General features: G+C 40.5%; 1 protein-coding gene across 1 annotated transcript in view; it reads left to right on the forward strand.

Annotated features, from left to right (window-relative positions):
- Positions 1-951: 951 nt before the first annotated feature.
- Positions 952-25,431, forward strand: part of LEPR (leptin receptor) — a 29,630-nt gene continuing 5,150 nt past the window's right edge. Inside the window, exons 1-13 of the mRNA XM_053470346.1 lie at positions 952-1,038; positions 4,616-4,676; positions 7,149-7,475; positions 8,600-8,717; positions 11,537-11,706; positions 16,684-16,829; positions 18,259-18,403; positions 19,770-20,063; positions 20,766-20,883; positions 22,146-22,345; positions 23,535-23,683; positions 24,501-24,654; positions 24,763-24,845. Of these exons, the coding sequence (XP_053326321.1) occupies positions 952-1,038; positions 4,616-4,676; positions 7,149-7,475; positions 8,600-8,717; positions 11,537-11,706; positions 16,684-16,829; positions 18,259-18,403; positions 19,770-20,063; positions 20,766-20,883; positions 22,146-22,345; positions 23,535-23,683; positions 24,501-24,654; positions 24,763-24,845 (2,052 nt within the window). The remainder of the gene's footprint in view (positions 1,039-4,615; positions 4,677-7,148; positions 7,476-8,599; positions 8,718-11,536; positions 11,707-16,683; positions 16,830-18,258; positions 18,404-19,769; positions 20,064-20,765; positions 20,884-22,145; positions 22,346-23,534; positions 23,684-24,500; positions 24,655-24,762; positions 24,846-25,431) is intronic.

Here is a 25,431-nt window from a genome sequence, read left to right on the forward strand (position 1 = left end):
GTGCGCGGCGGACGGACCTCCTAACCATCGAGAAATCCCATATATTACCAAAAATCAACAAAACCCGCATTTACGCAGCCGCCTCGGCCCCTGGCGGGATCCTGTTGGGGGAAGACGGTTCCCCAAGGAGCCAGAAGGCATCAGCAAGACGTCTTCAACCTCCTCGCCCATTGGATTATACATTGTCCAGGGCCAGCTCAGCCCTTCACACCGGAGGAACCCGCCCTGCATAACGTATGGTGAAACTGCAACTCTCCTGCCAACTCTTCCTTTCAGTGAATAAACTCCAGCCGGTAACGTGGAACGTCGCGTTGGACTGCGTCAGAAAGACGTTGGCGGCAAGCGCCTCATCTGCCTGAAACGTTTAATGACATCTCGAGAATTAGAAACAGTTGGACGAAACCTCCGAATGAAATGCACAAACACATGCGCGCCATTCAAGCAAAACACATCGTCTGCAGGGCCGTCCGCTGGGGATAGAAGAATTCGCTCTGTGATTCTTCCAAATATTCCAAAGCGGAAAAAAGGGGGGAAAAAAAACCTCCGACTTCTGGAACGGCAGAAGCGGGGAGAAACGCTCCGTCCAAATACAAATAAATAACGATCCCGCCGCACGGGCGAGGAGGGGGCGCACGTTTATCCCGAGCGCCACGGGATCTCCGCAGGCTGATCAATGGCCCTCCGGTCATCCCCGATGTGGGGTTATTGATGAGCGGGATGTTGCGGTCTCCTCAGAGACCCCTGATTGTCCCGTCTGCCCACTCGCTTTACCCTTCAATGAGCGTCAGATAGTGATTCACATCATGCAGATCGGATGTCAGCCCCTGTGCCCTCCCCTGTGTGTATGTGTGTGTGTATGCGTGTGTGTATGTGTGTGCGTGCGCGTGTGTGTGCTGGGCTGTCTCTCTAGGAGGGGGGGGTGATCTCTCGCAAATAAACACACACAGCAGAATGAACAGCAGCCGCTCTGACTATGAGAGAGGAACTTCGCGCGTGCACACGGTCTGCCGGTCCCAGCCGAGCGAAGGAACAGCCATGGTAAAGCCGAGCTTTCTTTCATTTCAGAAGCACTCCGATGCCCTCCACCTGGCACGCGAGGGGTTAACAAGAGGCTGCCTTTGATATTCGTTTTATTTAACCCGGGGCTGATCGAAAAGGCAGATCTCCAGCTGTTTGCAGAGCTACACCTCCCACAACCCTCAGCCAGCCAGCCAGTTATCTACCCTGATAACCCTTTGTGTGCCAGGTGCAATGCATTGGTTGTTTTATTTATTGATTGTCTTTATTGTGCTTTTTATTTTTTATTGATGTTCCATTTGCCGCAGGACGCGTTTAGGTTTAGGATTCGATTCACCTGACTCCCCATACTGCACATAGCCCTTTAAATATACGCGGTTTAACCTTTTGCATGCCAGAGACTCGTGCAGTGCCTGATTTGGTGAAACCGGTTAAAGCGGGGCGACCTGTGTGATCGCTTGCCTCTTGTACAGCTTTAGGTGACAACGGTCTGGGGAGAAATAAACCCTTAGCCTCAGTTAACCCTTTGCATGCCACAACACCTGATCTGGTTATACCTGGAAAGTTGGGGTACGGTTAGAGATTGGGGGGGAGGGGCTGTGTGATATCTTGCCGTCTGTGCCGCGGGAGCTTACAGGGTCTGGGCGATTAATTCTTAGTCTCTATTATATGTTCTAATGAAGATTATGTCGCCATATGGTTTAACCCATTGTTGGACAGAATTCTGACTATGCCAGCTACAAATTAACTATTTATCTACTAGACAGAAGACTTTTTCCTCATGTGATTTCAGACAGCCTTATGGACTTAGTATTTTTATTTTATTTTTTTCTGCTATAATTGACCCGTTTAGCGGTTAGGTTATAACCCTGATGGTCGTTCGATGGAATCCGTTAGATATTACGTTTCATTGTAGAATTTCTCCTTAAAACTGACTGCGGCTTCAAGGCAAGACGCTTCCCAGCGCGCCAGTTACTCGCGGATGAGTTAATGATCTTGGCCGATGACAGCGTTTTGGTTGTCTTAGCCGGGCACCTGCTCCAGTGACTCGTTTTACAACACAGAGAACGGCTTCCAGCTTGGCTTTTACAGCTTCTCGGGGAAAAGCGATCAAACGGGGCGGAAAAAACACACCGAAAAAGCATAAATTCCATAAATATTCTATAGGAAACGCGCCGATCGGAAACAGAACAGATCTTTACGGAACGGCCGCCATTCCGGAATATTTGGCCAACTTTGGGAAAAAAAATAAGCGGTTTGCTGCTGGATTCAAATCTGCTTTTACCTAATTAATGACAATTTACCATTAATAGCCATTTTTATTAATACTGAAGTTTTGCTTTGCAAACGTAATAATTTGGGTAAATTTATTGCTAAATTCACTAATATCTGCTTTTAGGTCGGTTGTGAATTCATCATGTTGGGAAGTTGTGTAATACCACTAATGATTTACTCTATGACGTTAATACCTTTTAATGGGACGACATAGAAAGCGATGTAAAGTTTCATGAACTTTGAGATCTCGGAGGTCTCTTTTTCAGATGGAATGAAATGAAACTATTTAGGGATAATACGGCTAAATGCATTTCTCTTATCGGTCTGTTTAAAGACGCCGGAGGGTTTTTGGATTGGCTCACTATAGAGTTAGTAGTGGCTGCATGCGCTCAAAAACCAAGAAAGTCCCATTTTAGGTTTTATCCCAAATTCTCAATGAGAGGGACGCGCATGTACATATCCACAGGACGGAAAAAGTGTATTAACCGGCAGAAAATCCATCTCGGCTGCGCATTCAACGAGAAACCAAATGCGTAAACTTGTTTTCATTGTCATTAAACTAAATTTTACAAGGTTACCACGTTTATATTAAATCCAACAAAAAAACCCTGCAAGTAAATCTTTGTTATTAGAAAAATAATATAATTACAGAAAAAATGTGTTTTTTTAATATTTAAAGGAATACTAAAATAAAGCAGATCCATGATTTCCGGCTCTCTAGGTCCTTTTTTTGTCCGTTTTATTAATAATTCATTGAATTTATTGTAAGGTTTTAATGATTCCGGGAGTTGTTAGCTTGACAGCCGCTAATCTCGAGGGACGCATCGTTTGTGGCTACCAAGGGTCAAACCCTGAAACCTGGACCCTGAAATATAAATGAGGGTTAAAAAATGTCATTCTCTTTCCAAAATACCATTAAAAAAAAACCCAGTCTCAGCCAACAAGAAGGGGAAAAAAGGGTTAAGCTGTTGATGATGATGTCAGCCTTGCCATGTCCCTGATTGCATCATACAGAACGCATCATCCTCAGATCCTAAAAAAAAAGGCCTTTTCTCTGGGGTAGAGATACCGAGCTAATTCACTATTAATTGCCCCCTCATCTCTGTGCCCGGGGACCGGACGAACCTCGTATTTATGTTTGAAATCATCTAAAAAAAAGGGAACAAACGCGTCGTTAACCCTTTACCCAAATGTGTCTGCTCTGGGAAAGCAGGTGTTGGAAGTCAGTACACAGACCTCTGGCACACAACGCGTTAATTGTCCTTACGTGTTGAGCGTGACCGCGCCGACAGTGCGACTCTGTGTCTGCGCACGCTGCGTGCAGTCGCCAGGCGCTGAGTAATTAACGCAGAATGAACCAAAATTATGAATTCACCTTCCTTTCTAACGAATCCCAGACTTTTTTCATGTGATTTTTTTGGCATAATATATTTTATTTACACGGCCCCAGTAAATAATAATGCGTGTTATGTGCCTTTAATGGTTTTTGGTTTTTTTTAAGTATTTTTAAAAACACTTCTTAAAAAATATAGCACTCACTTTAGGTAGAAGCTGCAGCCATGGAGCTACAGCTTCCCTGCTCCTCCACGCTCTGAGGATTTCAGAGCAGCCAATCAGTGGCAGGAATACGATCCTATTGAAGTCAAAGGGAGCGCTTTCCGCACATGTGCACAGGGGTCTGCATAGATCTTTGCCCACAGTGTGCACGGGGCCAGTGCTGCAGCTGACTGGGGGGGGGTAAGTATGTATTAAAGCGCTTGTTATAGCTGGAGTGACCCTTTAATTTATAAACCCATTCCCTGCTGTTTCTATACACATTATCGGGGCTTTTAGGGCAGTAGAACCCTGCGATCCCCTCATACCCAGCAAACATTCTGACCTCCTAGAAAAGAGGGGCATCAGGAGAGGAAAGAGAGGCATCAGGGGAGGGATCAGGGGTTCTAGCTACACCCCTAAACCAAAAATGCCGCAATATGTTAATTATTGGGAGGAATGGGCATAAGTCTTGGGTACTTTGACCAATTTTTTAATACTTTGACCCAAGCTAACAGGAATCTGCATAATACACTGTTTTCATTCATTAAAATAATTTAAAAAATCGTGTTATGAGGAAAAGTGACCATAATTTGGTGCCAAAAATAATGAATTAGGATGCGATGTCTGAAACGCTTCAAATGTTTTTTTTTTTTTTTTTTTTTTAATAAAAAAAATGTGCAACTTTTAGACAAAGTCCTAAACCATGAGATAAAATACACCGGTTACAATAAGTGTTTTTTTTTTTTCTTCAAGTAAAAAAATGTTAATTTCGCATCCTGTCTTCCAGGTGTTAAATTCCAAAGAAGATAAGTTCTGGAACAAGTTTTTCTCGGCTTTTTTGCACTGGGGTGAGTAACGCCATTACGTTCCCCGGCGGACGGCTTTATTAAAATCATCGCCAATCCTGCATAACTCCAGAAATTGTTTTTATTACTGAATTATTTTAATTTTTGTATTTTTTTAATGATTTTTATTTATTTTTTAAATATTGTTTATTACAGATAATTTTTATTTCATTTTTTTAAAATTTTTATAGAAATGCTCAGCAAATTTTCTGCAAAAAAAAAAAAAATATTGTTTTATTTAACAGATTTTAGGGTTAAATTGATTATTTAAAATGTCTTGAAGGAAACCCACGTCAGTTCTGCTCCACGCTAATTGCTGAGTGCTGTTCAGCATTTAATTGCGCTCTCTGGCATGATAAGCAAATAAACCCTCGCAGATCAGCGATTTGGTTCTTTCCTCTGAAAGGTTTAATCGCATAAAACAACACAGAAAGTTTGAAGAAGTTTTTTTTTTTCCGGTTTCCATGGCGACAACCTATCAGTGCCTGCGTTTGTGTCAGATGATAATTAGGTGTTCCCTGCAAAATTATGAACGAAGCAAAATCTGACGCAAGCTGCTGGATGCCGATCGGCGATGGATCCCGAGTTAGTAATGCGGACCCCGGCCCAACCCAGGATAACGCCTGGAGTGCTAGTCGCGGACCACCACAAATATTTTAGGGCCACAGCTGTGACATGGTGCAAAGATGGCCTGATCTGGTGGAATCTTAAAGCAAATCCGCTAAACAAATATATTTCTGTATTTAGGTTCAAAATAGGTAATTTTTGTGGGAACTTTCTAAATGAGTTGCCCCTGAGACTCTTGAAATATTAACCCTTTAATAACCCATCGTGAAGATTCTGTATAGTGATTCCCTGAATGTGTTACCCAAATGGCTTTAACGCTGGTCGTCATGGAAACATTGACTTATCATTACTTAGTGATACACTTAACTGATCACCTGCCTTCAAGCAGGGATATCAACCATAGGACAAAAAGCACCAACTGGGAGTCTTATATATGATCCCACTGGGGCAGGGGGGTATAATAGGAAGGAGTCATCTCCGGTATGTGTGACCCTGAGAATCTGCCCCTTCACCATGAGATTGGGGCAAAAACCCCAGAAGCAAAAAACTTTTTTCTGTTTGCGTAAAGTGCGGCCGGGCCACAGGCTGGAGCGGCAGGTCTGGGGCATTTGCCCGATGTGCCAGATAGCCAGTCCAGGGCTGTTAGAAGCCCTAATATAATAAATATTATATAATAAATAAATAAATAAATGGACTGCTTTATAAACAGATAAAGAGATTCTATATTCTATATTTCAGCGTTATTGGAATCTCCCCGTCTGATACATTGTATCAAATAACTGCAACAAATAATATACGATTCCAGATTTCCGTCTCATAAAAGTCGATGTCCGGTAGAAAGCGTTACGCGGCCGTCGCCCCGATGCATCTGTTTCCAAGGTTTCAGATTAAAGACCCTCGCGTCAATTAAACATTTCCCAAAGTGCCGGCCCGGCTAATTAGATTTATTAGTCGCTCAAAGTGCATTTATTTGGGTTTTGAAGAGGGTGCTTTATCAGACCTATTAGCGGTTAATCACCACGGATAAAAAGGGCCGTCTCGGGGACGGCGTCTCTTTAAGCCTCTCTTTGCTTTGCTACAGATTGATTTCTTTATTATTTCTGGGGTTTTTTTATTTTTCCTCCCCAACATGATCTGTCGGCACTTAGACAGCGACCTGGGACCCACAATATGAGGAAATATATATTTCCCCCAGAAATAGCCAATTTTCAGGGGTCCTGTTATTTGTGCAAATCTATTCGATGGCCTCTTGGTTACATTCCTCAAAATCCTTATTAGCAGAGACAGGTCGCCCGGAGGAGATCATTAAGAGATAACATCAGTGCGGAGAGATCCGACAGCCAGCAAAGGCCTTTATCGGAAGGCGGAGATTACCTCGATGATCATTAAAAGGGGAAATGTATAAGAAGCCCACCTTCTGTGTATACCGCAGGATCTGCGTAATTATTCCTCCCCGTTAAGATCTCTCTCTGCTTTTGTTAAGTTGCTGGTTGTTGCTGATTGGTTCAGGCAGGCTTTGCACGGGAGAGGAGAGGAGAAGGAAAGTTTTAAGAAATGTATTTATTTTTGGTAAAGTTGACGGCTTCCCTTTGAACAGCAAAGCTCCTAGAATCTGCCAGCAGATCGGCCCCCATTCGGCCCCCGTCTAGTCGCCCCATTTCTCCTGCTGTAAAGACTCAAACCTTAATCAGTCGTTGGTCTCGTCTTAGATTCAGGAGCCGTATGTCTATCCCATGCATGTTTAATACCCTCACTGTATTACCCTCTACCACTTCTGCTGGGAGGCTGCTCCACTTATCTACCACCTTCTCACTTTATTTAAAAAAGAATCAACTGTTTGGGTACAAAGTGGGAAACCCGTCGTTCTTCTGAATAATGACCCAGAATGCTCTGTTTCCTCTTTTCCAGAATTCATTCGAATTACAGCAGCGTACCCTGAGGTTTTCCAAGTCCCCCCATCGGGCTTCTACCTGTCCTGTGCGTTTAGAAACTCTTCCTCGGACTACTCTGCACGGAGCGGAACTTTACACAACGTCTCGCGTTTCCCTTTGGATTCCGACATCTTAAATCCCGGGTGGAATTCCCGGTGCCACCGTTTACCGGACTCGAGAACCCAGGAGCCGTCCTCCTGCTGCCTCTGGGATGGAAATCATACAAGCGCCTCCGGTGATGAGGAACGCGCCAAGCGGGAAAACAACGTTTTATCATTTCTTCCTCCAGATCTGCATGGATTAGGTGCGTAGTCATCCCCACGCTGACGATTCCACCGGATCCGTTACCCACGCTGGATACGTATCTGTAACCGGCGGATAAAGAACAAGCAACAATGTATCAAAAAACTAAAATTAGATTAATGGTATGGTCCAGTGAAGCCCTTTGGGTGGCAGGTGGGTAAAGTCAATGAGATCTCCGCTGGCACGGCTTCTAAACTGGTAATTATCAGAAAACTCCACAGGTATTAGTAACGGCTTTAATAATGAACTTTGTAGCATCTGCCCCGGGTTTGTTTCTCCGTGGAGCTCATGGGTGTGAGATTGGATAGAAGTCCACGATTAAAGGACTCCACACTTGAGTTTAATGTTTAATTAAATCATCCGAGGTCTTCTTTACAGAATTTGCCATCTTAAAAGATTGTAACTCGGCTCGGTTTGGCGAGAGTCACATACCTTTTCTAGACTTCGGAGGACCCGTCTTCAGAAGTGATGAGGAGAAGGTACCTCTGAAGAGTTAGGAGAGAGCGTGACTCTCGGTATATCGGCCACTGAAAGTCCTCTTTGGACCAAAAATGCTTTTTTTGGATAAAATAACTAATGGCTAAGAAGTCACTTTCTCTAATGATGGACCGAGGGGACAGAGTTGCCCACGAAGGACATCAGCTTCCTTGCCAACTCTTACTGCCCAATGGGCACGCTTGATTTCATGTTAATAATGGAGAGTTTGGACGTTTTCTTAGACTTGATCTACAGAATATTAATAAAATAACTTTTTCCCCATCATCTGTTGATTGAACGTCATAGGAGTTGTAGTTTTTATCAGCTGATGCCACAGATTTACATAGCAACAGATCGGCCCCCATTCGGCCCCCATCTAGTCTGCCCGTTTCTACTGCTGTAAAGACTCAACAAATCAGTTGTTGGTCTCGTCTTAGATTCAGGAGCCGTATGTCTATCCCATGCATGTTTAAATCCCCTCGCTACCACCTCTGCTGGGAGGCTGTTCCATTTATCTACCACTTTATCTCAGTAAAGTTAAACTTCCTTCCAATAGCCATCTGACCCTCTAGTTTAAGATTATGGCCTCTTGTTGGAACACTTCGCCTCCTTGATTAACCCCAAATTGATTTCACTTTTTTTTTTCAGATCTTACATGGGGGATACAATGCTGGATTCAAGAAGGAACAGACCGGCTAACCTGCGAGATAAAGTTATTATCCGATAACACCGACGGGGTAACGGAATTCGCACTGAACCTCGCCCAGTAAGTATACGCAGCAGCTGTGGCACGGATCGTCAACGGACAGGAAATTCATTTATTCGTTCAATTGTGTAAATAAAATCCCAAATAATTATCAATCGGACATAACAGATCCACCCCTTGCCACACCCCTGACCACGCCCCCAAAACAAAATTGTCCCTCTTATCATTTGGAATGTTGCCACACACGCGTCTCGAGGGTTCCGAGGAACTTAATTACTAATTGTTTTCAGTTCCTTATATAATACAAATCCATACATTTAAGTAAACAAGTTAACATTTTTTTTTTGACTTGTATTCACTGTATTTAAATAAAAACTAAATTTAATTCTTGCATGTGCCAAGAAATAATTATTGTTCCTTAAAATCTACATTTTACCATTCTATACACTCAATAAACCCATTTAAAAATGTATAGATTAAACACAACAATTTTGTGTTAAACATTCTTACCCTTTTATGTGTACACCATGGGAGCAGTCATTTGCAGTCATTTGCCGCCCCAAGCGTTTTTTTTTTTTGTTTTTTTTTTTGGAAGCGGAGGAGAGAGAGAGGGGCACCGAGTAGTTTTCGCTTACCCGCTCGGCGCCCCTCTCTCTTTCTCTCCTCTGCAGCGAGTCTCCCTGTTCGGTCCCGGTGCCGGCTTGTAATGCAGAGCGCCGGAAGTGACGTCAATTTCCGGCGCTCAGCATTACAAGCCGGCACCGTGGCAGAGCAGGGAGACTCACCCGCAGGACTGTTTAAAGGTAAGTACCGGGGGGGGAATAATGGCGTCAGCGAAGTTTAAAATGAAGCCGCCCCCCCCCGCGTCGGCGGGGGGGGGGTGCCATTTTAAACTTCGCCCCAGGCGGCGTTAAGTCTTCGGCCGGCCCTGTCCCCAATGGTTTATCCCCCCTTTATTGTTAAGTTGCTGATTGTTGCTAATTGGTTCTGGCAGCCTTTGTAAGAGTTGGGAGGAGTAGGGAGAGAACATCAGCTCGGGAAATTGATTAGGTATTCTAGTTTTGCCACGTTTTGCCATTAGGCTTCCTTGGGTGAGTTATTCCATTTTAACTAAGAACAAAAAAGTCAATTTTAAAAATAAATTTAGTAAAAGCCGCAGGCGGTGTTTCCCCTTTAAACCTCCTCTTGCAGAACATGACAAATTGGCAATAAAATCCATTTATTAAATGCATTTTTCACCATTGATTAAAAATATAGGTTTTTTGTAATTTTTTTTTTTGTTAAATAGTGAATAATTGCTGTTCTGATTGCAGGCAGCTGACATCCTCAGATGGACCCGTTTTCCTTCCAAACCAAAAATCAACAAATTGAACGCATCCAACTTTTTGTTTTTGTTTGTTTACAAACTTGAGTGAAATTGTTTCAATATGTCCAAAATTCCAAAAGGAACGTTCTGTTTCCACGCGGGAACCGAGAACGATTAGAAACAGAACGGGAAATTGGACATTTTGGATTTTATGCACAAGGCTGTAAAATATTCAGAAAAAAAAAAATTCACATAAAAGGCAATTTTTCCAAGAAAAAAAAAAAATCTCCCCCTGAGCTGCAAGACGTAACGTGCGGGACATGTGTGTAACGTGCGGGACATGTGTGTAACGTGCGGGACATGTGTGTAACGTGCGGGACATGTGTGTAACGTGCGGGACATGTGTGTAACGTGCGGGACATGTGTGTAACAGGCGCAGAGGTGTTCCCTTGGGGGGCTGGGAAAATAAAACCCTTCCATAGCTTGTGACTTCTGCACTTTATAAAGTATCTGCTGATGGATCCAGTAATCATAATTCCGCAAAAAGCATAAAAAAGGTTTTTTTTCCCCATTATAGTGCAATGTTCAAGGGCGCGTTGAAATGGAAATGGTTTCCTGTCTATAGAAGGTATAGCAGGTTAATTAGCTAACTGGGGGGGGGGTTTAAAAGGACGTCTTAAGACCCTAAGTGGTTGTGAAAATGTACGTTCATCTGGGGACAACGAGGCAATGAGGCTGTTTGGTTCACTTCACTTTTCTTCTTCCGTTATATAAAATATGTAATATGTATGATATATACATATTATATATATATAATATGTATATATCATACATATTATATATATATATATATATATATATATATATATAGTATAAATAAATATATATAAATATATATCTTGTATAAATATATATATAGATATAGTTATTCATTGTGTATTATTTTTTAGTTAATTTTCTTGAAAATAATGTATATAATAATCATGGTTTCAACAAATGTTTGCGCTTTCTGTGACACACAAGATGTATACCCTCACTAGATAATACAAATATGTCAAAATATTTTAAGGAAAAAAAACTCATTTTAACTTAATATTAAAATAAATGAATAATAAAAATGTACATACAGATATATATAGAATTGAAGCTAATAATTTTCAGTTATTTCAGTTAGCTGCTGTTGGGGTATATAGATGCATTATTATATATTATACAGTATATAGATGCATTATTATATATTATACAGTATATAGATGCATTATTATATATTATACAGTATATAGATGCATTATTATATATTATACAGTATATATATAGTCATTATTATGTTAATATATTGAAGGTTAGGGGGTTGTTGCTTTATTGCCCCGGGGCTTGTAAGAGTTTTGTGACCCCAGGTTGTATGGCCAGTAAAGTTAGGGATCAGATAGATTTTTTTTTATTTACTAAGAAATTGAGATGATTCTCAGATGGGGTTTCCATGACGACTGGCAGACATAACAATAAATGATTGATTTATATCATATCCCATTGATTAATTATTACTAAATTCTCTTTTTTTATCGCTTTACAGGTTGTCGGGGGAAGGCGGATCTGCCGATTGCCGGTGTGGAGGATTTGCAGTGTGTGAGTGTCTCCTGCCCGGCGTGAACCTCACGGATTCCTATATCCTATATGTAGAAATTCACGACGACAGCACCCAGCTCGTGTCCCCCCCGGTATACATCGCGCCTTCCCGAATAGGTGAGTTAACCCCGTCTGTGCTGTTCTCAGTGCTGTCAAATTTTTACTAATAAGAATAATAATAATAATAATAATAATAATAATGTTATTATTTATATTATTATTCATATTATTCATATTATTATTTATATTATTATCCATATTGTTCATATTATTATTCATATTATTATTTATATTATTATCCATATTATTCATATTATTATTCATATTATTATTTATATTATTATTCATATTATTATTTATATTATTATTATTCATATTATTATTCATATTATTATTTATATTATTATCCATATTGTTCATATTATTATTTATATTATTATCCATATTATTCATATTATTATTCATATTATTATTTATATTATTATTCATATTATTATTTATATTATTATTATTCATATTATTATTTATATTATTATTTATATTATTATCCATATTGTTCATATTATTATTCATATTATTATTTATATTATTATTCATATTATTATTTATATTATTATTATTCATATTATTATTTATATTATTATTCATATTATTATTCATATTATTATTATTCATATTATTATTATTATTATTATTATTTTTATTAATAAAATCTCTCTGGAACGTCAATACTTGTTTTCTATTAAAGGAAAATGCGTTGACTTATGGAAGAGGTATACGAGGGATTTTTAATTGAAATAAATATATATTTGTTAACCCCCCCCCAGAAAACATTTAGTAACATTTTATTTGCTCGTCTGCTACTTTGAATTTTTGTTTATAATTCACAATTTTTGGATACATTGTGGATGAAGCTTTTATCTCCATTTCTGGATGTAATTTTATGTAAAAATATAAAATAAAATCCTAGTAAACGGTGAACCTCATTGCCCTTTGTGTAGATACAAAATTAAATTGTATTTACTAAAAGTGCTAAAAGCACCAAAGTGCGGTCATTTTTATCCAAGCCATAGATTTTTCCAGGTTTACTGAGGTTTACTGCGTTTCAGCGAGCGACTGATCAGATTACCGGCGGGATAAATTTAATAATCACTGTGAAATACTGATATCTGACCCAAAAGGCTTTGTCTGTACATTTGGTGTCCTTAATTCACCCGATACTCGTTTCAATTAGTCGTACCGAAACACATCAATTACAGACGCCTTTCTACTAAAAATAAAGCTCCAAGAAGTCTCAATAACCCAAACGTTTTAAATCCCGGTTACCTGTGTGGATTTTTACAATTTATCCCATTTTTTTACTGGTTTGTGCGCAGATGACCGATCCCGGACTGGTGATAGAAACTCTAACTAAACCCCAATAATACGGGCTGGTCATTTCTGTAACATAAACAAATCAGCATTAAATCACGCTAAATTCCACATCGGAACCGCTGCTTGCCTAATAATACCAAAGCAAACCTTCTAATTGTTAGTGCAGGTCATTGCCACAACAGAAGCTCATTACAGCCAATGACTCCTTATCATACTGCCTGTGGGAAAAAATAGAATGGCTCGGTCTTTATCATCCAGCCGGACTCTCTGACTATAGAAAGGAACGGACTTCATTAGCATCACCGTAAAGCATCAACTCAGTGCGGTGTTTGAGCCGGGAAAATCACCCAAAATATCACATGACTGACAGCAACGGCGGCTCCAGGTCTGCAGATAAAGGGAGATTATTGGGACAAAATGAGATAAAACCAGGTTTTTGTCAACACAGACCGTTATTACTGTATACAGCGCGGGGGGTTATATTACTGTATACAGCGCTGGGGGTTATATTACTGTATACAGCGCTGGGGGGTTATATTACTGTATACAGCGCTGGGGGTTACATTACTGTATACAGTGCTGGGGGTTATATTACTGTATACAGCACTGGGGGTTATATTACTGTATACAGTGCTGGGGGTTATATTACTGTATACAGTGCTGGGGGTTATTACTGTATACAGCGCTGGGGGTTATATTACTGTATACAGTGCTGGGGGTTATTACTGTATACAGCGCTGGGGGTTATATTACTGTATACAGTGCTGGGGGGTTATATTACTGTATACAGCGCTGGGGGTTATTACTGTATACAGTGCTGGGGGTTATATTACTGTATACAGCGCTGGGGGTTATATTACTGTATACAGCACTGGGGGTTATTTAACTGTATACAGCGCTGGGGGTTATATTACTGTATACAGCGCTGGGGGGTTATTACTGTATACAGTGCTGGGGTTATTTTATTGTATACAGCGCCGGGGGTTATATTACTGTATACAGTGCTGGGGGGTATATTACTGTATACAGCCAGAGCCGGCCTTAGGTGTTCCGGCGCCCTGTGCGAACTACTCCTCTGGCGCCCCCCCTCACTACCCCCCCTCTGCCCCTTCAAACTACCCCCCCTCTGCCCCTTCAAACTACCCCCCCCTCTGCCCCTTCAAACTACCCCCCCCTCTGCCCCTTCAAACTACCCCCCCCTCTGCCCCTTCAAACTACCCCCCCCTCTGCCCCTTCAAACCGCACAGGGCGCCACACTCCAGGGGGCGCCGCCGCCGCCGGGTCCTCCCCCGCCGCCACGGGGTCCTCCGCCGCCGCCACGGGGTCCTCCGCCGCCGCCGCCGCGGGGTCCTCCTCCGCTGCCGCCGCCGCGGGGTCCTCCTCCTCCGCCGCCCCCTCTGCACCTAAATGAAAACGTTGTTTTTTTTGTTGTTGGTTTTTTAACTTTATTTAACATCGTCCATGTTAAATAAAGTTAAAAAAACCAACAACAAAAAAAACAACGTTTTCATTTAGGTGCAGAGGGGGCGGCGGAGGAGGAGGACCCCGCGGCGGCGGCGGCGGAGGACCCTGTGGCGGCGGCGGACCCCGTGGCGGCGGCAGCGGCGGCGGACCCGGCGGCGGCGGCGGCGCCCCCTGGAGTTTGGCGCCCTGTGCGGTCGCACAGGTCGCACACCCCAAAGGCCGGCCCTGGATACAGCGCTGGGGGTTATATTACTGTATACAGCGCTGGGGGGTTATTACTGTATACAGTGCTGGGGTTATTTTATTGTATACAGCGCCGGGGGTTATATTACTATATACAGTGCTGGGGGGTTATATTACTGTATACAGCGCTGGGGGTTATATTACTGTATACAGCGCTGGGGGTTATATTACTGTATACAGTGCTGAGGGTTATATTACTGTATACAGCGCTGGGGGTTATATTACTGTATACAGCGCTGGGGGTTATATTACTGTATACAGCGCTGGGGGTTATATTACTGTATACAGCGCTGGGGGTTATATTACTGTATACAGCGCTGGGGGTTATATTACTGTATACAGCGCTGGGGGTTATATTACTGTATACAGCGCTGGGAGGTATATTACTGTATACAGCACTGGGGGTTATATTACTGTATACAGCGCTGGGGGTTATATTACTGTATACAGCGCTGGGGGTTATATTACTGTATACAGCGCCGGGGGGTTATATTACTGTATACAGCGCTGGGGGGTTATATTACTGTATACAGCGCTGGGGGGGTTTATATTACTGTATACAGCGCTGGGGGATTATATCACTGTATACAGCGCTGGGGGGTTATATTACTGTATACAGCGCTGGGGGTTATATTACTGTATACAGCACTGGGGGTTATATTACTGTATACAGCACTGGGGGTTATATTACTGTATACAGCGCTGGGGGGTTATTACTGTATACAGTGCTGGGGTTATTTTATTGTATACAGCGCCGGGGGTTATATTACTATATACAGTGCTGGGGGGTTATATTACTGTATACAGCGCTGGGGGTTATATTACTGTATACAGCGCTGGGGGTTATATTACTGTATACAGTGCTGAGGGTTATATTACTGTATACAGCGCTGGGGGTTATATTACTGTATACAGCGCTGGGGGTTATATTACTGTATACAGCGCTGGGGGTTATATTACTGTATACAGCGCTGGGGGTTATATTACTGTATACAGTGGTGGGGGGTTATATTACTGTATACAGCGCTGGGGGTTATATTACTGTATACAGCGCTGGGGGGTATCAGAATTTAGAGCTCTAAATGAAAGACATTCATTGGGAATTGACTTTGGCAGGCAAGGAGTTAAGCAGTGTATTCATTAATATGTTAAAGATCCTTCTCCCAGCGGTGTTGGTACTGTTTTTAATTGGACTGTTTATTTTTGGCATGTATCGGTCTCATGACTAACACAGCCGAGCGGCATTGATAAATATCACCGTTTGGATTAATTGCCTCTTCCTTTAGTTGCGTTAACCCCCGGGTCAGATATTTAACGCCGTCTTTAATGGATGTAACATAATGAGTCGCAAGCAGGAGAAATACACCCAGAACACGAATCAACCCCCCCCCAGGAAGATCCGTCACCCCCTCTGGTTATCATTCACATCTAATTATACGCTGATCGGGGTCTCTAAAGCTGCTGTTCCACTTGGGGGCCTCATCAGATAAATGCTCTATCAGGTACAGAAAAATTCAAGAAACCGGCCATTATATTCTTCTCAACGCTCCCTGCCACTTCAAAAAACAAATGCATTAAAAGCTTTCTTGAGAAACTGGAGCTGCTTAGCAATAGAGAAACTACAGAAAAACACTATGTTAATTGGAGGAATACGTTTATTTAACATTGTTACAAGAGTAGGACATAATAATTAAAGTATTTTGGAAAGATGGGGGAAAATGTCTGGGTGAAACAATTAAAGAGAACAATTTTACAGAACTTTTTGTGTGGTGAATAAGTGGAACAGCCTCCCAGCAGAAGTGGTAGAGGGTAATACAGCGAGGGTATTAATCATGCATGGGATAGACATACGGCTCCTGAATCTAAGACGAGACCAACGACTGATTAAGGTTTAAGTCTTTACAGCACACTAGACGGGGGCCGAATGGGGGCCGATCTGCCGGCACATTCAGGTCCAGTTCATTTTAATATATCTACTAATTTAAGGGGAAATGTTTGTTTTTTCATCCACAGTCAAGCCTGATCCACCAGAAACGGTAAGAATGGAAATAACAGAACGAGGGGCTGTGACGGTGATTTGGTCCAAACCGAGTTCAGCATCTTCTGAACTTCTGTATCAAGTGAGACATTTGGTGAATTCATCGGAAAAAAGCACAGAGGTAAAAAATAAATGAAAAATAATGAATGTTCGGCTCTAACGGGGATCCGATGTTATTGGGAGGACGTCCCGTCTCGTGATTTAAACCGGCGCGCTAATCGCTGGGCTCTGCCAGCTTCCGATAACGGGGGGGGGGGGCGAAAATGTGCGCAGCCTTCCAATTATACCACCGTTCGGTGAAAACGTATATCTTTGTACAGTTTTCAGCCACGTTAATTAATTTTAGTAATTAAAATACAAAGCTCAGCCTCTGAGTCATAAAATAATTAACAATGATTTAGAAACCTTTTTTTTTTTTTTTTAAAGATGTGCAACAAACAATAAATTCACGAGAAATAGAATTTTGATGGAAACATTTAAATGCAGAAAGGGATTACAGGAGGGGAGTTTATTTCAATGGTCTTTAGACCAGAATCTAACACTAGAGAGTCAGAGGCTTAGGTGGAATGGAAGGAAGTTTTACTTTACTGAGAGGGTGGAAGATAAGTGGAACAGCCTCCCAGCAGAGGTGGTAGAGGATAATACAGTGAGGGTATTAAACATGCATGGGATAGTCCTTACAGCGGGAAAAACAGGCGACTATATCGGGCCGGCAAGTGCTGTGTTTCTTGTTTTATAAATTATATATTTTATATATTTAAAAATCTTTTTATATATTTTATTTTCTTATAGTTCATTTTTTTTCTCTTATGGAATCTGCCAATCGAAAAAAGTGCATTGACCGACATTCTTTCCTACAAAAAAAAACTATCTATTTTAAATCATCAGTCTTGGAAAAAAATGTAGCAATTAGCTTTAGTTCTAGCCTAACCCGTAGAGCTTGCCATCTAAAGGTTCCGTGTAATGATGCCATGAAACGCAAAGATCTGGCAATGGCGTCGGTTATCTGGCGCTGGACAGCAGAAACTTTCCATGAATTCGGAGCAAATTTGCCCCAAAAAATAATTCTGTTTTGCGCAGGAATTAAATAGCGGTTATACCCACCGGCGATTAGAAAGTACGATGTCACTTTAAGGCCAGCGGCCAACGGCTCGTGGATCCAGCTGCCGGGCAAATCCAGCCGCTGGCCACACATTGCTGCACCAGTTAGCAAGTCAGCGCCTGAAAAGGAGTTTCTACGTACAAAATAGTCTGAAATAATTGAATATATTGAGGTATTGATGAAAAAAAATATGATAGGTTTAAAAATGAGTCTTAATTTCTAATACTAAATGAATAATTATACTAAATCCACAAAAATGATTCAATTCATTCTATTTAATATAGAAATGTGTATAATGTATATAAAAGGCTAATAAAGACATATTGTTGCAAATCATTTATATTTAGGTATTTTCCATGGTAACCGCATCGACAAAATCTGTGTTTTTATTCGACACAATTATTTCTGAATTCCACTATTTTGACGAGATGTTTGTTTCTGCGCCCAGGTTTACCTTCTCAGCAGAGAAACGTCGGTCACCATTTCTGAAATCCTTCCGTGCGCTGTAGTCTTCGTCGAGGTGCGCTGCAAAATTCTTCAAGGATCCGGGGTCTGGAGCGAATGGAGCCGACCGGGGGTGTTCGATACACGAGGTCAGTGCTTTAAAATAAAGAAGAGGGCGGTGGATAGGCGGAACAGCCTCCCAGCAGAGGTGGTAGAGGGTAATACAGTGAGGGTATTAAACACGCATGGGATAGACATACGGCTCCTGAATCTAAGACGAGACCAACGACTGATTAAGGTTTGAGTCTTTACAGCAGGACAAACGGGCGACTAGACGGGGGCCGGATGGGGCCGACCTGTTATCTCTGCTAGAACGCAGCCATTCTCCGTCTTCTCCCTTCTTTTTATTGATTGCACGTTGTCGAGAGATACTGTATCTCTTCTAGACGGATCGCCAAAGACTGGCGGTATCATCGAAACCAAAGAAACTTAAATTTCTAAATTTGCCTAAATTATGATCAGGACCTTCTGTAAACATAATGGGGTCTGGAGAAACCTTTACATTGTGGGGTCTCCAAGCCCAGTCATGCCAGCTTCAGAGATCATTGGTGGTGAGAGCGTGGAGTTCGTCGGTCAGTTGCCGGCACAGACCTCCCCACCTCCTTCTTAGCGCTACCTGATGCCAGGCTGGCGATATGACATCATACCCTGACGCTCTACAAGAGCTGACGGGGGACAGACCTCGAGGAAGAAGCATTTACCTCCAGACTATGGTGGACGTTGAGGGAGCCCAAGAGGCGGTTGCCCATTCCACCACAGGATGGCCATGATCGGCGTCAAATCTATTTTTTCTATTTTTATTTTTTTATTTATTTATTTTTTTAACAAAACATACAACACATAAAATACATTCTTAATTCATCTTAATAGAATTATAATTGTCGCAGTACAGACATAACCCACAAACATAAAACACAAAGGGAGGAAAGAGAAAGAAAACTAAATATAAAAAAACTAAATAAAATTAAACAAAAAAAAAAACTAAATAAATAAATAAAAAATAAAATTCAACAAAAAACAAATAAGTAAAAAAATAAAAAAAAAATTAAACAAAAAAACCCAAAATAAATAAATAAATAAAAAAATTAAATTAAACAAAAAAAAACCCAACAAAAAATAAATAAATAAATAAAAAAATAAAAAATAAAATTAAACAAAAAAAAAATAAGACTATGGTCTGTGGGGAATTCGGTCGGATGCTTCTTTCTTTTATAGTTATTTTCATATGGATCACAGTATTATTCTTTTAATATTATTTTACATTATGTACTGTTTTGGTTTATTTTCTTATTTCTTTTATTATTCTCTTATTTAGGTTATCTTGTTCCAATCATTTTTATATATTTTATTTTCCATAAAACCTTTTGTCCATCGGTCCTCCGGGTTCTTCTTTTCACCGACATGAAACCCTTCGATATATAATTATATATTTTTTTTCTCTCTTCCACCACGCAGATATTGTGTATTCTCCCCAGAAAGTCCTGGCCAGCGCCGGGTCCAACGTCTCAGTCTATTGTATCTACTGCAACCAAAACAGGAAGGTTCCGTCCCGAGACATGAAGTGGTGGTTTGATTTGGCCAAGAAAGTCCCCGCTGAGCAGTACTCCGCCGTCAGCGATTACGTCGGCAAAGTCACGTTACTCAACCTCAACACCTCCAAACCGAAGGGCAAGTTTAACTACGATGCGTTACATTGCTGCATCCAGAACAACCAGTGCCATCACCGCTACGCGGAAATCCACGTTCTAGGTAACTTTGGTTTTATTCGCTCTTCTCCCCTAAAAGCATAAAAGTTTTGGGTGGAAAATATATATATTTTCTAATTCTTCTTCTTACGTTGATGGCCCGCCGGAGGTGGTAAATATTAATATTGTAATAATGTATATATTATTTTTTAATTTATACATTTTGTCTTCTCGACAGGCGTGGACATGTTAACAAAAAAACCAAAAATTGGATTATTTTTAAAAGCTGATTCCAATGCAAAGTTTTAAAATTGATCTTGTCTCCATAGTAACCGAATGCAATGGTCCAATCAGCAGGAATATTTCATCGGTTGCTATGGTGATACATTTGACAATCACAGAATCATTTTTTTATTCAAAGCGTCTAAAACTTACTCCGTGAATGGATGTTGGAAAAAAAATACCTGATTAAATTTACTTTTTTAAAAACTTTAAAAAAAAATGTAAGAAAATAATTTTTGTACGTGGGTGAGAAAATGGGCTTTTTCTTAAAGAAAGGTTTTATGAAATATTTTCTTAATGGCTAATAAAGACTAAGTGTCTCTATAAATCACGCAAAATTATACCAAAATAAAAATATAATAAATAAAAACTATATTAAAAAATAAATAAAAATAATAAATAAATAATAATTGAATTGAAGGATTTGTATTATTTTATTATCGTCTTATTAGTTTTTATAACATAGTTTTATCTTATTGTTTAGACACCAACATCAGCATCGCGTGTGAAACCGACGGGAGACAAACCACCATGACCTGTCGGTGGAGCACAAAGCAGATTCCTTCACTTCAGGGAAGTTCCTTTGAGTTCAAATTCTACAGGTGAGAAAATTCTACAGGACGGGAGAAATTCACCTATTTCTGATATATTACCTCGACATTCAAACCATACATTATACAGTGCGGCCCTTCCTGCCAGCTCACTGGTGTTGGCCGTTCGTAAGGGCCAGGCAGTTAAGATCTAGTGGCTGGATGTGCTTAGTGTGTTACTGTATACAGCGCTGGGGGTTATATTACTGTATACAGCGCTGGGGGTTATATTACTGTATACAGTGCTGGGGGTTATATTACTGTATACAGCGCTGGGGGTTATATTACTGTATACAGCACTGGGGGTTATATTACTGTATACAGCGCTGGGGGTTATATTACTGTATACAGCACTGGGGGGTTATATTACTATATACAGCGCTGGGGGTATATTACTGTATACAGTGCTGGGGGTTATATTACTGTATACAGCACTGGGGGGTTATATTACTATATACAGCGCTGGGGGTATATTACTGTATACAGCGCTGGGGGTTATATTACTGTATACAGCACTGGGGGTTATATTACTGTATACAGCGCTGGGGGGTTATATTACTGTATACAGTGCTGGGGGTTATATTATTGTATACAGTGCTGGGGTTATATTACTGTATACAGCGCTGGGGGTTATATTACTGTATACAGCGCTGGGGGTTATATTACTGTATACAGCGCTGGGGGTTATATTACTGTATACAGCACTGGGGGTTATATTACTGTATACAGCGCTGGGGGTTATATTACTGTATACAGCGCTGGGGGGTTATATTACTGTATACAGTGCTGGGGTTTATATTACTGTATACAGCGCGGGGGGTTATATTACTGTATACAGCGCTGGGGGGTATATTACTGTATACAGCCCTGGGGGTTATATTACTGTATACAGTGCTGGGGTTATATTACTGTATACAGCGCTGGGGGTTATATTACTGTATACAGCGCTGGGGGTTATATTACTGTATACAGCGCTGGGGGTTATATTACTGTATACAGCGCTGCAACAGATTTACAGAGAAACATAGTATATCGGCCCCATCTGGCCCCCGTCTAGTCGCCCGTTTCTCCCGCTGTAAAGACTCAAACCTTAATCAGTCGTTGGTCTCGTCTTAGATTCAGGAGCCGTATGTCTATCCCGTGCATGTTTAATACCCTCACTGTATTAGCATCTACCACTTCTGCTGGAAGGCTGTTCCACTTATCTACCACCGTCTCAGTAACGTATATATTACCTTTACCAAATATTTGACTCTTTATTTTCTTTGTTGTAGGAATAAAGTTTATTGCTCAAAGACAGACAGAGTGAAGAACGCGTCCACCTTAGCGGATTGTCAAAAACAGAGGGACGGCTCCTTCCAATGCGTATTTCAATCCATTTATATCCTGTCCGGTTACACGATGTGGATTGAGATTAAGCACCCGCTGGGAACCCTCTATACCCCCCCGCAGTGCGTTCTGCCTATAGATGTCGGTAAGTCACCTATTTTGGCCCCCGTTTGGTCGCCGTTTCTCCTGCTGTAAAGACTCAAACCTTAATCAGTCGTTGGTCTCGCCTTAGATTTAGGAGCCGTATGTCTATCCCATGCATGTTTAATACCCTCACTGTATTACCCTCTACCACTTCTGCTGGGAGGCCGTTCCACTTATCTACCACCCTCTCAGTAAAGTAAAACTTCCTTCTAACGCACTTCTTTTTTGTTTTCTTTCGTTATTTATATATTTTATAATTAACATGGAATGGAGAATTACATTCGCCCTGCTAGTTTTTTTTTTTTATCAGGATAATTTGTAAATATTTGAAATCACGAAATCTCTATAAACTTTTGCATTATTGAAAATATCTCAGCCAGTTCCGCTTCCATATTCATTACCTGTATTTTAAGGCAAAACGGGATCATTTCAGAGCAGCGTGGTTACGACGCCCTCCGAGGCAGCTATTATCTGTAATATCATTTGAACAAAATGTTCTTTGAGCTGCGAGTAATAATCAGAGAGGTTTTTATAATGCACTGAAAAGCATTTCTATACAGATGAGGTAGAAGAACATTAATGGATCACTGTTTAGTTCCATGGTAAAAACAGCACCTTGTATTTTTGCACAGAGATAATAGAGAAGTGGATCAGCCTCCCAGCAGAAGTGGTAGAGGGTAATACAGTGAGGGTATTAAACATGCATGGGATAGACATACGGCTCCTGAATCTAAGACGAGACCAACGACTGATTAAGGTTTAAGTCTTTACAGCAGGATAAACGGGCAGACTAGACGGGGGCCGGATGGGGCCGATCTGCTGGTAAATTCTACCTTATTTCATGTTTCTGCCCAGTTTATTAATACGCATTCCACGCTCGCGCACTCATATTCTTGACCACTAGGTGGCAGCACACCGGGGGTACTGAGCATACACAGGGAGAAGGCTATACAGCTCTAATTCACCCAGGTCCTAGATTGTCAGCTTGCGAGCCGAGCCGTCTTTCCCTGATGTCTGCCAGTTCTAGTTTTGTCAAACCCTTTGAATGTAGGGACTGCAAGAGGAGCTGTAGGAATTGTTGGCGGCTATAGACCTGATATAAACTGATATTAAACTGCATTAGAATTAAGAATCCATATTAATGAAATTTAAACTTTATGGGGGTTTTTTTGTTACCTGTTTGGATTTAGTAAAACCTTTGGCTCCGTCGGGCGTGGAGGCTCAGATTACCGAGGGCACCGGGGATTTACGAGTCAGCTGGAAACGGCCTTCCCTCCCAGCCTATGAGCTCCGGTACCAGCTCCGGTACCGCCAAGAAACCCAAGACACCACCTGGAAGGTATTATTATTATTGTTATTATTATTATTAATATTATTTATTTATTATTATTATTATGTATTATTATTATTTATTATTATTATTGTTATTATTATTTGTGTATTATTAATTATATTTTTGTTATTAGTTAATTATTATGATTTATTGTTATTATTATGATTTGTTATTATTATTATTATTTGGTATTAGTATTAGCAATAGTTCATTGTTCATTGTTATTATTAATATTGTTATGATTTATGTATTATTATTATTATTAATATTGTTATGTATATATTGTTGTTGTTATTATTATTATTATTGTTTTATTATCGCTATACTATATATTTTCCTTAATTAGTCTCCATCAATTATTATTATTTATTGATTTATATAGCTCCATCATATTCCGTGGTGCTGTACAATGGCCTCGATTGATATTTGGATTATGATGGATTTCCACTCATTTGTGGGGCACAAAACACAATAAAAGGGCATTACTGTATTTGATCTTTTTTGTCCTGGGCATTAATTCACAATATTCAAAAATAGATTTTAAAGCAAAATTCGGATCAGGAACGCTCAGGTTGGGGGTCTAACAAGACCTCTGTGGGCATGTGTGGAAAGCGATCCCATAGATTTCAATGGGGGGCACTTTCCTGCCACTGATTGGCTGCTTTAATGGTGTGAAACTTCAGCTCACGGAGGGGGTGGGAAGCTGCAGCCCCGCAGCTGCAGCTTCTATCTAACATACATACATTTTTTTTAACTTTGAACAATGTATCTGAAAGTTCCGCTCGGGTGCACTTCTAAAGTTACGGATCCTTTCTCCTTCCAGGTGATGGATATTTCTAGAAATGAATTTGCCGACATACAGGTAGCGGAGCCCTGCCTGACATACAGCGTCCAGGTGCGCTGCCGGCGGAGCGACCACAGCGGGTTTTGGGGAGATTGGAGTAACCCCGTTCATACATCTTTAAAAGACATCCGAGGTGTGAGATTTTCCCCAAACCTACCAACATACCGGCATGTACAGAAATATATATATTTTTAAAAACATGTTCTCATGGGTAATTAAAATAATAATAATACTTTTTCAGCTCCTTTAAAGGGACCGGATTTTTGGAGAATCGTACCAAATAATCCAATACAAAAAGGAGACAATATCACTCTGATCTGGCAGGTAAAACTTTTCAGACTTTGCTTTGACGTCGTAGTTTAATCCAAATATTATTATTCTGTATATATGATGTGTGCCTCATGCTTGGAATACAATAATGACTAAGGCTGAGGATAGTAGGAGTTGTACCATGACAACCTTCAGGGCAGGGATAGCCAGCAGCAGTCATTTTCAACCAGCCCCTCTTGCGGCCAAAGGCTGCCTGAGGATTATGGGAATTGCTGTTAACTACATCTGCTTTAGACAGCCAAAGATGATTCACCCGTATGTTGGACGAAGGTTGTGCATGGAATACAACAACAACCTAATTAAAGCTTTCGTAATGACTCCTATTTCAGGTCTTTTAAAAATAATAAAAAAAAATAGTATAAAATAGTGACATATATGTAATTATTATTATTTTATATTATTATTATTATTTTATATTATGATTTTATTTTTTCATTAATTTTTTATATTATTATTATTATTAGTAATATTTTATTTTTATTATTATTTTATTTTTTATTGTTATTATTTTTTTAATTATTATTATTTTATATTATTATTATTTTATATTATTATTATTAGTATTATTAGTAGTATTGTA

This window comes from Spea bombifrons, chromosome 6, assembly GCF_027358695.1.
Source record: "Spea bombifrons isolate aSpeBom1 chromosome 6, aSpeBom1.2.pri, whole genome shotgun sequence".
NCBI classification, from domain to species: Eukaryota; Metazoa; Chordata; class Amphibia; order Anura; family Pelobatidae; genus Spea; species Spea bombifrons.